The following is a 15,829-nucleotide window of genomic DNA, read 5'->3' on the forward strand; positions in this document are numbered from 1 at the left end:
ACACAGGTAATGAATTCTTTAGTAACAAATTTGCCTAGAAATAAGGATAATAGCATAAACAATTTTAATATTGCATAATTTTATGTATAGTGATGTAAGACTGTTTTTTGATATGAATTTAACACATGTTTTATATCTATTTTAATGATTATAAACTGTACATATATATTTATATTTGTATTGTATTATATTATTGTATTGTATTATTATTGTATTGTATTAACTATGTGACTGGTTCTATATCTATGTATATGGATTTATGGAATATACAATAAATGAATGAATGAATGAATGAACTCCATTATCATTACTAATTTCATGCAAACTCTCATTCCCAGTCGTTGGTTTGATAATGTCTTCCTTCCATACTTTGGCATTGAAATACATGTTCTAGTTCCTCATAGAATCTATCCTTTATGTCATCAATTTTATCTTCTGTTGGGGTGTGAACGTTCATCTCCAGCCCATCTGACCTCCTGCACTCCCGCTAAATCTATTCCCCTTTCCATAGAAAAATGTATAATCTCCTGCCAGTGCATTGCCACCTCCAGCCCATCTGACCTCCTGTACTCCTGCTAAGTCTAACATATTTTAAGATTTCTTCTGCAACTGCCCTGAGCAAACCTGCCCTATACAAAATTCGAACATTCCAAGTGCCAAATCTCATATCCCTTTTCTTTAGCTTAGGTTGTTTATCCACGGAATCTGTCCAGGTCCAAGGCTTTGTGTTCATTTTCGTAACACAATTATTTTTACAGTGAGGAGTTACATCAGTCCCTAAGAACATTATTTTAATTTTCATTTCGTGAATCCTGTTGTGTTATAATATACAATTTGTTTATTAAAATCTGTCACAGCACAACAATATCAAGGTCAAGGACAAGATTGGCTCGGCTACATGTTTCGGCTATTAAAGCCATCATCAGGCAAATACATGATTAACATATTCACAGAAATGAACTGCAGTACTGGTAAAACTGGATACATGATAATTATTACATTAAAATGCTTGGCATAAAAGTACAATGAACTAGACTATATAAAAATGAAAGTTATAGAGTAAAACAAGGTTAAGACTCTTCGTGTGATGTTTTGCATCATCAAGTCAGTTGTTGGTTGTTGCAATTTTGTTATATTCTGGCGGACATAATGGTATATTCTAGATTTTGTGTATATGTAATAAACTGCTTTGGAGACAGTGACATAAGACATCACATAGTCTTAACCTTGTTTTACTCTATAACTTTTGATTTTATATAGTCTAGTTCATTGTACTTTTATGTCAAGCATTTTACTGTAATAACTATCATGTAACCAATTTTACCAGTTGGGCCCCTTAGAAAGAGCTAATTTCTAATCCAGTGACTGAGATATTCTATGGAATAATTGATAATTCTATGGAACTTAAAGATATTTCAAAATACTTATTGGATCTTATTTGACAGATAGATATCAGAGTTGTAGTGGGTAACAGAATTGACAGTAACAACTCATCCAAATGGGAAACAATCAAATGCAGTGTTCCACAGGGCTTGATTCTTGGTCCCTTGTTTTTTCTGCTTTATATTAATGATTTACCTAAAATAATAATAATATGGTATTATTTGCAGATGACACCAGTATTATAGTAACTGACACTAATAAGTTAAACTTTGAAATAAATCTTAATCAAACTTTCAAAGATATAAATACACAGTTTAATGTTAATTTGCTTACTTTGAATTTTAATAAGATTCAATATGTTGAGTTTCGACCTATGAATTATTATAATATCACTACTCAAATTAACTATGATCAGATAAATTTAACAAATGTGACTGCAACAGAATTTCTGGGATTAATTATTGATGATACTCTTTTATGGAAACAGCATTTTGATTATGTTATTAATAAAATTTCCATTGCATGTTATGCATTGGGAAATATAAAATATATTGTCCTTTTAGATATGTTAAAGCCAATTTATTTTGCTCATACACATTCTACGTAAGTTGTGGTATAATTTTTTGGGGTGGCTCTTCTTGTGTTAATAAAGTTTTTAGATTGCAAAAGGAAGTTATTAGAATTGTAACGAATTCTAGACCAAGAGAGTCTTGTAGGGACAATTTTAAGAATTTGGAAATAATGATGTTCTACTCTCAGTACATATCATCATCATCATCATCATCATCAGTAATCTGTCAAGACGACAGGTCCACAGTCTCTTTCAAAACAATTCCTCCACTTAATGCGATCTAGAGCTTTCTCCTTCAAATGACAGTATCCTCTTCTGTCCCCAAGGTCATCCAGCATCTTCTTACGTCTTCTTCCTCGTCTTCTTGTCACTTCTATCCGCCCATCTATCTTTCCTTCGATAGCTTCTTTTAGAAGGCAGTTTCTGCGTAAAACATGACCAATCCAATTAGCCTTCCGTTTTCTTATTTCATGTAGGATATTCCTCTGCTCACTGACTCTAATTAACACTTCTTCATTTCTCACATAATCGGTCCAACTGATCTTCTCCATTCTTCTCCAACACCACATTTCGAAACTTTCCAGATGTTTCTGATCTACTGCCCTAAGTGTCCATGTTTCAGCCCCATACAGAGCTATGCTCCAAATGTAGCATTTCACTAGTTTCTTCCTCAAATTTAAGTCCAATTTGCTGGTAAAAAGATTCTTCTTCTTGCTAAATGCAGCTTTTGCCATGGCAATCCTGGATTTAATTTCACAAGTACACCTTCCATCATCTGTTAACAAGCTACCCAAATATTTAAAACATTTCACATTCTCCACTTGTTTTTGGTCTATCTTTATTGTGACTGGGGTTGGTTGTCTCGAAATTTTCATTACTTTTGTTTTCTCCACATTCATTTCCATGCCATAGCACCTTCCAATTTCAATTAGTCTATCAATCATGCCCTGTAGCACAGTTTCTTCCTTAGCCATTAACACAAGGTCATCTGCATATTTCACAGTTTGAATAATTTGCCCTCCTACTTTGAAGTCACCGAGCCCATCCAGAGCTTCCTTGGTAAGGCATTCGCTGTACAAGTTGAACAGAATTGGTGATAAACAGCATCCTTGTCGAACTCCTCTTCCAATCTGCACACTTCCTGTCTCCCCCCTGTCCAGTCGTACTCTAACTTTCTGATCCATGTACAATTTGCTAATCAATCTTCTTTCATGCCAATCGATACCTGTTTCTTTCAGGATCTGCATTAATTTGGTCCAGTTTACCCGGTCAAATGCCTTCTGCCAGTCTATGAAGCAAACACACAGTTCTTCATCTATCTCCAAAGTTCGTTCCGCTATAATTCTCATCATCCCAATTGCATCCCTGGTTCCTTTTCCTCTTCTAAATCCAAACTGATCTTCTCCAAGTACATCCTCTATTTTCCTTTCAATTCTTCTTTTAAGTATCTTTGCTATTATCTTTGCTGTATGTGCAATAAGACTTATTGTGCGATGGTCGCTGCATTTTGTAGCTTTTGTCTTTTTCTTTAAGGCAATCATTGTAACTTCTGTAAAGTCCTTGGGCCACTCTCCACTTTCATATATGGTGTTCATTAGTTTTGTCAGTGTTTTCAAACCACCTTCTCCCAGTAACTTGAGCACATCTCCAGGTACATCATCATCTCCTGTAGCCTTTCCCTTCCTCATTTCCTTGATAGCTTTTTCCACCTCACTTTGTAAAATATATGGTCCTTTCTCGTCTGTATCTACTTCTTCTTCCGGTTCAACTTCTAAGGTTTCTGGCCGATTAGGTCGATCATATAGTTCTGAAATATAATTTTCCCAAATTTTCAGCACTTTCCTCTGATCTACTATTCTATTCCCCTGGGAGTCTTCGATGCCAACATTTTGAATCCCATGATTCTCTTTCCATCCTAGTTCTTTTGTCTTCATGTACATCAAATCATAACGGCCTGTTCTTTGAAATTCCATAATCTCATTACATATCTTCTCAAGATATTCCTTTTTGGCCCTGTCCGTGGCTCTTTTCAATTCATTCCTCAGTCTCCTGTATTTCCTCCTGCCTTCTTCATTGTTGACATTCTTCCATTTCCTTCGCTCCTCCATTTTACTCATCATCTCCTGTGTAACCCATGGTTTTCTTGCTATCTTCTCAACTTTACCTACCAAATCACTGATAGTGATATTATAGTATATAGTACTATAGTATAGTATATATAGTACATATATTCATTCCTTTTATAAACAATTAATATGGGTAATTTAAATACAATTGTATTAATTCAAGTTTTATAGTAAGTTATTTTTAAATTATTTTATTAAATTTCTTACCTTATATTATTATTTATGTTAACTGATTAATGTAAATTATTTTGATTACGTGACTCGAGTAATTTTGTATATGTATCTTGATATATCTATTTTCAAAGGGACCATTTCCACATCCTAGGTTTGTTACCTGTATGGATAAATGGAAAATAAAGGAAATGAATGAATAGGACCACCTCTGTGCAGATTCCTCATCAAAATTCTTCACCATTCTTCGCTTCTACCACCATGCTGCAGGAAAACACAACATAAATTAAAAGACATACCACATACCTTATTTTTCTTACACAGGAAGGCTGCCATGGTGGGGTGGCTCCAACAAGATCTAATGCTACTGGGAGCACAGAATTTGCTCAGCAAGCTGCAAACCAAACACACACACAAAACACAAACACATGCAAATATTTCCTGTGCCAGTCTTTTGTTGCAATGTTAACTCACAGGACTTAACTAACACAGGGCAAGTGTCCAGAACTCCAAAATGTATATTTAAATTTACTGTCTAGATCTTGCTGAAGTAATTCAAGCAACACATCTCTACACAAGTCACCAACATCAACACACAAAACTCGGTATGCAGTCTGAGAGTTACTATTAATACCGTTTATTCCCTATCAAGATGTGGAACAAACCAGCATCAGAAATTACAGTTACATACTTCTCTGGTTATGTCTCATCAGTGTGGCAGCACTCCCTTGAAAGAACACACTGAGCCATTCAGTACCCACAGTGTGGCTCAGCTAACTCCAGAGAACTAGTACAGTGGTTATGCCCATTGTAAACAAACAGCAAGGTTTGGCTGTTTGAACATTAACACTGTCATCACAGCTCTCAGTTACATTGGTACCAACCAAAACAATTCATTAGCAAGTGACAATTCTATACCATTAACAAACTCTTGCTTTAATACTGTTCTAATTCCCTGTGGTATGAAGTGTTCAAACAATCCCCATTAGCTTCTTTCATGCATCTTCCTATCTTTGCAACTTTCCCCATGCACACACAACAGATTTATATTCCCTGGACTGTGACAAAACAAAATGTTTAATTTTGTAGCTCCATAACAGTTGAGCAGCATGGTGCCATAAGCACCCAGATGCAGAGGGCCCAAAATCAAACAACAGAAAGACATCTGCAAGCTTGGTCAACAGGCCCTCTTAAAAGAAAACTGTCTCATGTGACAGCACATGTAATGAGAACTTCTGCTCACACATGCAGTCTCAATATGCCAGAAATTGTGACTAGGATGGGGGTAACGTGAAACATGGGTGTGTGCCCCCGCCAACCTGCACCTGACACAACAGAACAGCCAGGCATACACAAAGCCTTTTTGTAAATTATTTCTAAGTGAAGAAGTAATTGTAGATAAAGGTAGCATTTAAGACAGAAGTGTATATGTATAAGTGATAGAGAGGAGACAATGACACATTTAATGACATCACAAAACTAAACTGCAAACAAAGAATACTTCCATCTCTTTTTGTTTCTAGGTTCATTTAACGGTGCTCTTTCAACTGGAATCATTATATAATACCAAATTATAAGACAATGACATGAAGAAAAGGTGTCACGATCTAGCACAAGGTACTATCTCAGAATATTATTCAGGAAAACCATATAAATGAAGTGAGCCTGTGCAACCAGTCTGCATTCTTCAGAACTAATGCAACAAACAAAATGAGTCAACCTGCTAGTAACATGTGCCACAGAGCCTAACTGACCTCTATTGTGAGTGGAAGTTGCACCTACTGAACAAACTGGCATGTGGCACTTATCACACAACACTGCACTTCAGTTTTATTGCTCAACTTGCTTACTTTTTACACTTATGTGTAATGTAACAACACAGATGCTTGTAATGTCAGTCACTCCTGTAAAATAATTTCACTGGATTCAGTTATCATCATAATAAGACTTGTGTGAATGAATGCATAAGGGGTGGACCTTCTTGGCCTTGCACCACGACCTACAGTGCTCTACTGTGATTACACTTAGACTTAATATGCCCCTTAAAATTATGATACAAGCATATAGAATGTTTGGTACATAATCTGTGCAGTATCTTGCAAACATGAAACAATCTTGACTTATTCACATTAGCGAATAGCCCCACTTCCAATATTTCCATATAAGTCATTAAAAAGTCTGTTGGGTGATGAACCATTATAAACAAGGTACAAACATCTGAATGTTTTGGAAGATTAACTGCATTGAGTCTACATCAAAAAACGGATAGTAGGTCATTCTAAACATGAAACTATTACCTTGTTTGACAAGGAGTGACATCCAAAAGATTCTATAATGGATTACTGGTGGGCAGAAGGTCTAAAACATCATAAAAAATGTGAATTGCCGAACAAAAAAGTTTTAAACATGAAAAATGTGGCTCAAGCAAAATGATTTAACAAGAATACAAATACTACTGGAGGTGTTTTTATTCAAGACTCCAAGCCAAAAGTATAAACTTAATACCATGCATTCTGTTGTGTGTCATAATTAAGATATACAAAAGTAAGCGATCTCCGTAGTCTAGAGGTAACGTTCCCACCTCATGACTCGTAGTACCCGGGTTCAAATACCTGGCGGAGGTTGTCAAATTTTTAAGGGTGGAAAAATTCAGGGAACAAGTCCTCCGGGAGGGACTTTAAGCCATGGGTCCCGTGTCATAGCTTTACGGCACGTACAAGAACCTCATATCTCCAAAGGAGGTCACTGAGCCAAATTACAGACGTTTCCCGCCCAACAGCAGTCTCTAATACCTCTGGTAGATGGGGGAAGCATTATAGATACCTCTCAGCTAGTAGAGCCGGTCTCACTGGCTGGGCGGGACTGATGGTAAGCACCAATACCGGTAGGATATAGAGACTGGTAGAAATCATAGAGGGAAGCACAATGGACCAATACAGGTCTAAGTGCATGGGGAAACCCACCCTCTCCAATAACTAACTAACTAACTAACTATACAAAAGTATATAAGGTATGCTATCTACACAACAATATTCTGTATTTAAAAACAAAGAAGACTCTACTGTATAAACATTTGCTCATATTACATTTTTAGAGATGTGACATGTTTCAACCCTTACACTGGGTCATCATCGGGAGTACAATGCTCCAGTTTGAGCTGATGAATTGCAATTAATTATCATCTAATTCTTCGAATAAGGATCCTTATTATCTTGAAATTACTGAAATGCATAAATACAGGTATGAAGTTTTGGTCAAAATTTTCAAAACTGAAAATCCTTAGATAACATCATTTAAAATTAAAGATATAACGATTAAAATTAAAAACTAAAGATTAATACATGAAAGTTAAAAATCCATTTTTGTGGCAAGACTCTGCAACCACTATGTGTTCACCTCGTTTTATGTCAGTAGAAGCGACTATAGTGTGGGGCACCCATGTATCAGAATCTTCTCACATGGGATAGGTCATGTAGTCATTACCTTAGTAATGTCTTACAGAGCTTATGATCATTATTCAGTATGTGTGATGTATGTTAGGTTATGAAGAAAGCAGTCTTCTGGGATTTGGCACCGTGTATATGTGGTGTTAACCGACGTTTCGGAGGAACGTATCGCCCCCATCTTCAGGGTAGAAGAAAAAGTATAAGAAATCTGCAAGCGACAACACCGNTTAGTCTTATGAAAGATGTGTATGGGCTGCTACCTGCATTGGTGCTGTCACTGTGTTGTAGCAGTTCAGTCTAGACTACTACTTAATATATATATATTTATGCATTCAAATAATTTTAAGACACAATGAGGATCCTTATTTGAAGAATTAGATGATAATTAATTCCAATTCATCAGCTCAAACTGGAGCACTATACACCCGATTATGACCTGGTGTAAGGGTCGAAACATGTTGCATCTGCAAAAGCACAATATGAGCAAATGTTGATACAGTATTGTCTTCTTTGGTTTTTAAATAGAGAATATTGTTGTGTAGACGGCATACCTTATATACTTTTGTATATCTTACAAAAGTATAAACTTCCGAATCTTTACATATAATGATTGATGACTAATGACACGACCAAAAAAAGGAGTGTGCATACCTAAACCTACTGTAATACCACAATATGGGCACTTGGATTTTTCTCACTTCATTTTTACGCGGCCGACACTCACACCCTTGTCCCCTTCCATTCATTTTGGCTCTCTCACAAATCATAATTTGAAAGAACATAACCTGTCTACATTATTTCTACACCAGAGCCACCGACAACCGCTTGGCATTCCTGGCCCTGGCAATATAAGGGTTAAAGCAATAAAAAGAACACAATGAAACGGTTCATCGTTACAAGTTGTTAAAATGGCAACGAAAAATGCGATAAATTTATAAGCATTTTTTTTACATACACCTATAAAACTTCTATGGTGATTGTTACTAATGCGTGTTATACGTACAGCAAAACTTCAACTGTCTTCAACTGTGCATGTGGCAATTTATTCCACACACAAACCGTCTTATTGAGTGGCCACACTGTATTACAACCACATAATCATATTGCCCTAATCTGTTCATTGGTCCCGAACTGGAAATTTAACATCGACTTACCACTTTCACAAAAAAAAAATATTTCAAGCTGACCACCTATAGTATCACTACAATAGCCGCTCGCATACCGGTATGTAAATACGAATTAGTCGACTGTCCAATCAAATACGCCAAGTGACGATCGAATCTCTAGAAAAACTAGCTCCTTTCCTATGCCTTTGAAGTTGACTTACACAAGCTCTCATCATCGTCCAATTCTACTTACTTATAAAGCATTACAAACACACTCAAACATAAAACCACACGACAAAGCTTCAAACTTACCATGAGCAATAATAACACCACTATCAGCACCACAAAAGGCCTTTAACCCCTTTCCAAAACACACGACACTCGTCTGCTCTGAGTACCAGAGACGAGCTCGTCGAAGATCTCGAAGATGGCGGACCGCGGACTAATCCAAACACAGTCGCGGCAAGAAAAAAGGAATCTGCGGAAGAAAATAGACCGACAGATTTCAACGTTTTAAAGGAGGAAATAGTAAAAGTGTACTAAACTATATACTACAATTTAAAAATGATTCTGTTGAATGTCAACTTGCCTAGAACGAGGGTATTTTATACTACGAGAACTGAAAGCTTAGCAATGGCAGAAGCATACCTCAGCGGTTTAAAAAATAAGCGCCATAAGTACACGATTGCAAAATTATTATAACTTGTACATTTAATTATTCATGCATTGTTGATTAATAACTGTGACATTCTCATTCACAGCCTGCTTACAGACTTGCAATATCCTTTAACCAAGATAACTAGTGCTCAGACGTTTTAATTAAATTCTGGCAGTATATTCAAGCAAACTGGAATCTCAAGTTTGAAAAGGAAAACTGTGCTCTAGCTTTGAATTTCATATTTCAAGAAACAACACAGAACGATGACACAAATACAATATTTCAATAATGGAATATATAATCCCATGATGCTCCAAATTATTCAACGTCACGTAAACATCCGTGAGCATTACCAACATCAACTGAACACATCACACTACAATAAAATTTACCGTTACAAGTTTTACCTGGACTTTCTTTCATCAGGGCTAGGCCACACAAAGGAAACTGGCAACCGCGATTTCCGAGAATTGTTATCAGCCTGAGTTGAACACATGTTACAGAATGGAGCAGAGCAAATTGAGTGCCGTTTCCTCAATTTGCGCTGCTCCATTCGGTAACATGTTTTCAACTCAGGCTGATAACAATTCTCGGAAATTGCGGTTGCGTTTCCTTGGTGTGTCCTCGCTCTAAGGCTTAAACACTAGACGAAGACGGTGCGTCGAATCATGAAGGGCGCAAACAGAGAAGTCATAATCATCCATGATATATTTTAATGTCTTTTGTGCTTTGAGATGAATTTCAAGAAACGCTGGTAATGCATGCAAGCAGAGGTTGGTAAACGGCAACACTTACCTATAGACAATGGTCAGATAATCTCAAATAATCAAACAGTGAATAAACTTCAGGTCTTGGATTCTACGNGGCGGTTGCGTAGTGATTGCCCGGATATTGTTGATGTGTGTACCGGCCGCTACTATAAACTCCAGATCCTTCTCGCGATCGTTGCACAGCAACGGTACTACATGATACAATATTACTACTGTTACCTTTATTTTGTTTCATATACCCATGGGTAATAATGTGCTAATAAACGTAACGTTCCAACTAGGCTACAGCCTGAACAACCATGGTTCGACTCCTGGAAAGGCAAGTTTTTTTTCTTTTTGTTCCTCATAGAGCCCAAACCAGTTCTGCAGCCCCCACCCAAACCAATGGGTATTGGGGGGGATTCTATTCCCGAGGGTAAAGTGGCTGGGGAATGAAAATTGCAACTCATCTGCACCCAATGACGAGTTTATGATGTGGAGGTATACATTCTCTATAATTAGCACCAACATTTGACCAATGACTACATAGGGCTTGTTGAGCTTTGATGAGTACATATGTTGCGACACCTATCATTTTAATACATAATTTTAACATAAGATTATACAGGGTTCATCAATGAATCGAGCGATTTGGTTGTGCTTTTTTTTCCTGGATTGGTTGGAGTGGGGAGGATCACTACTGCCACCCAGCAGCCTACTTCAAAGCGTTTTAGTTGAAATGGAGCCGTGGACTGGAGCACATTTTTTTGCTGTGAAAGTGTTTACAAAAACGGTGACAATTTCATGATCGCTCAGCTTGAATTTCAAAGAGAGTTTGGTATTCATCACAACCATGCTATTCCATTTGCCCATGCCATCAAGACCTGGGTTGAAAACTTTGAGGCTACTGCTTCTACACTAAAGAAGAAAGGCAGCGGCATAAAAACAGCACATTCACCCAAGAATGGAGTGGCAGTGAGAGAAGCCATTGAACGAAGTCCACGCTGGTCTGCACGTCACCACGCTACATCATTCGGGCTGTCTGAAGCCAGCGTTTGGCAGATTTTGCACAAAGATCTTCACTTCTACTCCTATAAAATTCAAATCACTCATGCATTACATGAACACGACTATGAAAACAGAGTTGATTTCTGCCAGACTTTCTTGCAATTAATTAATCAAAAGCAAGATGTCGTTAACAACTTACTGAAGAGCGACAAAGCTGATTTCCATTTGTCGGGGTTTGTTAACAAACAAAATTTCTGCTATTGGTCAACTACAAACCCCAAAGAAATTTACAGTATGAGAGACCACTTAACAGTTCCAAAGTCATAGTATGGTGCACGATATCTTTGTTTGGATTATTGGCCCGTACTTCTTTGAAGATGAGTGGGAAAGGGCTGTAACTGTGACTGGACCACATTACATTCACATGTTGGAGAGCATAGCTCCTGCACTTTCTTGCCTTCCAGTCAAGGAAGACTTTTTCCAGCAAGATGGGGCTACGTGCCACACCACACGAGCTTCCGTGGCAGTTGTGATAACCTGTTTCCTAACCATGTTATATCCAGATATGGAGATATCATATGGCCAGTGAGGTCACCTGATCTTTCCACATGTGACTTTTCTCTCTGGTGGTATCTAAAATCCCAAGTTTTCAAATCTCCAGCACCCCACACGATTCAGGACTTGAAATATCTAATTCAGGAAGAAGTTGAACGAATTCCCATAGAGATGGTGCAAAGAGTATTGAGTGACTTCAGGAAGAGACTGAGTGCCTACAGCGGAATGGCAGTCATTGGTCTGATGTTATTTTTGGGAAACAGACTTATGTTTTCAACGAATTAATTGAGAAAAACCAAATGCTTTTATGTTTACATTGTATTCATATGTGTTAAAACCAAATAAATGCAATAGTTTACTGATCATAACGTTTTTAAAATTGCCTGATTCAATGATGCACCCTGTATGATCCTTATATAATACGCAGGTAAGTAAAAAATTATCCGCACTCTTGTTTTTCCAATCCATATATACAAAAGTAGGGGTTGAACAAGTACTTCATTTTTCTACATAGTCTCCTCCCTTTTCGATGCACTTGGTCTAGGGGTCCAAAAGCTTGCGTATTCCCTCCACGAAGAAGGTTTTCATTTGGTCGCGCAACCATTTATGCACCGCTTTCCCCACTTCTTGGTCCGTAGAAAATCAGAAACCTCGTAAAACATCTTTGAGCGGTCCAAAGAGATGATATGTCGGAAAGGGCGAGATCTGGGCTGTAGGCAGGGTGTTCCAGCACCTCAAAACACAAATGGTTAATGGTTTCAACGGTCTGGCCGTCCTTGTGTGAGTGTTCATTGTTATGCAATAACAACACTTTCTTCGACAATAAGCCTTGGCGTTTGGTGCGAATTGCTGGCTTCAGATTGTTGGCCAGCAAATCACTGTATCTTGCACTGTTGATCGCACACCCTTTTTCCAGGTAGTCTTCCAGTATAGGCCTTTTTGAGTCCCAAAAAATGGTTAGCATCACCTTTCCCACGAAAGATTGAGTCTTGAATTTCATCTTCGTTTGCGATCCCGGGTGTTTCCAAGCCATACTCTGGCTTTTGGATTCTGGCTCATAGTGATGAACCCACATATGAATTTCAGCCCCTGACACACCTTCCAATCAGAGAAATCGGATCACTATTCTTTGTTAATCATTGGTGCACACTGCTAGCAGAGCGGCCATGTTTACACTGTCACAGCATCAAGGAAAATGATGCGATCAAGGTAAAACTTCGATCACGTGACCACAGTAGTACCAACTCTAACAATGCATGCGTAGGAGGCAGTGTGACAAACCTAAGGATGTGTTATGGAGAAAGTGCGGATAATTTCTGACTTACCCTCGTATTTTACTTTAACAAGTTAGATTTTACTTGAAACCCACAAAATCACATTTCTACAGTTCTGTTGATCTACTAACTATAAGGTGGTTCAAATATGACCGGGACTTCTTTTTTTAAACCAAAATTGCCAACCACTTACTTGCACATGTCAGTTTTCAACGTACTCCCCTCCGGAGTCAACACATTTTTTCCAAAGTTCTGGAAGCATCCTGATGCCCTTTTCAAAAAAAGTTTTGTGGTTGGCGGCGTATCCACTCCCGAACATTCTGGATGATGGCGTTGTCCACAAACCGCATGCCTTGCAAGTCTGATTTGAGCCTTCCAAATAGGTAGAAATCACTTGGTGCCAAATTGGGACTGTATGGCGGATGTGTCAGAAAGTTCCATTTCAATTTCTGGAGGGTTTCCATTGTTGTTCTGGCCATATGGGGGTGTGCATTGTCTTGAAGGAGGGCTACCCGCTTTCCACCTCTCTTCCGCTTGGATCAGATCTTTTCCTTCACGTCCGTTGCCAGGAGGTCGGAGTAATAAGCTGCATTGACTGTTCTGGCATCTGTCAGAAAGTCTACATGGATAACCCCCTGCCAGTCCCAGAAGAACCTTGCCATCACTTTTCCTGCAACGGCTCCTCCATACTCTCTTGGGTTTGGGAGAACTGGTTTGCTGCCACTCGCGTGCTGATTGCTGGGACTCGGGAATGAAGTAGTGCACCCATGTTTCATCGGTGGTCACTATAGACTTCAAAAATGCAGGTTCTAACCCTAACAGGAGGGAGGGTGGAGGTTGTGGCTTCACTCTCTCAAGGTCGCACAGCTGCTGTGCAGTGTGGCTTGTTTACAAAAAAATCAGTCCTGGTCATATTTGAACCACCTAGTACAAGCATTGTTCCTATATGATGTTAGCTAATTTTGGGTGACACATCAAGGAACACTACAATTCAGAAAGTAGCATTTCTGTGACAGTGTAACAGCAATTATTCGTGAGCTCACAAACAGGATGCAGTATTACAAAATCCACACTATGAAACTTTCATTGCTATTTTCTTCATGGAATTTATGCAACAAGGAAGGAATAATACATGACAATAAGACCTGAACATCTCTCACATGGATGTTAAAATTACAATGTAATAGTGACATCTATGTGTGATTAAAGCTGTTAACAAAACTTACACTACAAATGGCATCTCAATTATACTATTAATTAATTTTATTGGTCCAATTTCTCATGCAAATTCAACCCTAAAAAATTTTGTACAATTTTATAAAACGATAAAACAGTTCCATTCAGTGCAACTGGTGAAGATTTTTCTTATTTCAGTTCTTCATGTCCTTACATGTTTTGGTCCTTAGAGACCATCATCAACCATCATCAGAGGGACATCAATACAGTTTGGAAACCACTATTACAATAGGTGTTCTGAGTGTTAAAATATATATACATACAATGCTGACAATACACAAATGGATACAAAATCCAAAGTTTTCACAACTGCAGCAGCTGTTTTGATGTATTATATTTTTTTTTTTGTTAAGTTAGATTTTATAAACCAAATGGGTTCATCTCTCTCTTATCACCTCTCCTGATGGTGGCCAAACTTGTGCCACCTGTCTTTCTTGAGAAGGTTCTGCAAATATATTATGGGTATTGTATTATTTCAGCAGTATGTTATTTTTCTCAATTTTTTTAAAGTTCGGTTGTTTTGTCCTACCTTTGATGTCGTCCTGTGGTTGTTCATGGCGTGCTGTGTTAGGGTGCGTTGTGCCGCGTATTTATACTTCTTGTGCCTGTGACGTTAGTTTGGGTGTGTACTGATGTTTTATTATGATGTTGAACATGTTATGTTGGTTATTACTTTCCTTTGTGTGTTTTTGTTTTTCTATCAATTTGTTGAGCTTTTTAATGCAATATATATATGGAAGTTTTCTTTTATATTCATGATGCTTCCTTTTTTTGGTTTTCTCAATAATTTCCATGATTACTGTCATCAGTCTGTACTGGTGGCGTTTGTTTAGTATATGTTGGGCATATGCCGATTCGTCTTTGTTTAGTCTTATGTTTCTTATGTGTTTCTTGTACCTTGTTAGATTTCTACCAGTTTGACTGATGTATACTTTATGGCAGCTTTGGCAGATTATTTTGTATATCCCACTTTGTTCATAGGGGTTTCTCATTTTTCATTTATCAGTTTACCTATAGTATGAGTTGTTTTGAAAGCCATCTTTATGTTATCGTTTTTGGACAGTTTTGTGAGTTTTCGTTATGTAATTCCCACATAGGTAAATGTGACCCATTTTTGTTCTTTTTCGGCTTTATTATCCAAATTACTTTTCTTTTGTTTAAGTTTGCTACGTAGTTGTATGATGTCTTCCTTTATATAGCCATTATTTAGTGCTATATTAATAACAGTATTAATCTCTTTGTTTTTAGTGTTTTCCTCAAGTGGTATAATATTAGGGTTGCTGAAATAATACAATGTCCATAATATATTTTCAGAACCTTCTTCTCAAGAAAGACAGGTGGCACAAGTTCGGCCCCCGTCAGGAGAGGTGATAAAAGAGAGGACACGAACCCATTTGGTTTATAAATTCTAACTTAACAAAATTAAAAAAAAAAAATAAATAAAATAAAATAAAAATATATATCAAGACAGCTGCTGTAGTTGTGAAAATTTTGGATTTTGTATCCATTTGTGTATTGTCAGCATTATATGTATATATATTTTAAC

General features: G+C 37.5%; 1 protein-coding gene across 6 annotated transcripts in view; it reads right to left on the bottom strand.

The window, feature by feature from the left end:
• The window catches only part of LOC111861440 (flocculation protein FLO11), a 45,345-nt gene extending 35,558 nt beyond the window's left edge, over nucleotides 1–9,787 (bottom strand). For 3 of the 6 annotated variants that reach the window (XM_033750329.1, XM_033750330.1, XM_033750328.1), the window contains exon 1: nucleotides 4,415–4,531. In XM_033750329.1, coding sequence (XP_033606220.1) covers nucleotides 4,415–4,495 — 81 coding nt within the window. In that variant the 5' untranslated portion in view covers nucleotides 4,496–4,531. Of the gene's footprint in view, nucleotides 1–4,414; nucleotides 4,532–4,557; nucleotides 4,646–9,115 lie in introns of those variants that run through there. The other 3 variants (XM_023846010.2, XM_023846009.2, XM_023846013.2) reach the window with 3 other exon arrangements.
• Nucleotides 9,788–15,829: the final 6,042 nt, after the last annotated feature.

Source organism: Cryptotermes secundus, unplaced genomic scaffold (assembly GCF_002891405.2).
Source record: "Cryptotermes secundus unplaced genomic scaffold, Csec_1.0 scaffold693, whole genome shotgun sequence".
NCBI classification, from domain to species: domain Eukaryota; kingdom Metazoa; phylum Arthropoda; class Insecta; order Blattodea; family Kalotermitidae; genus Cryptotermes; species Cryptotermes secundus.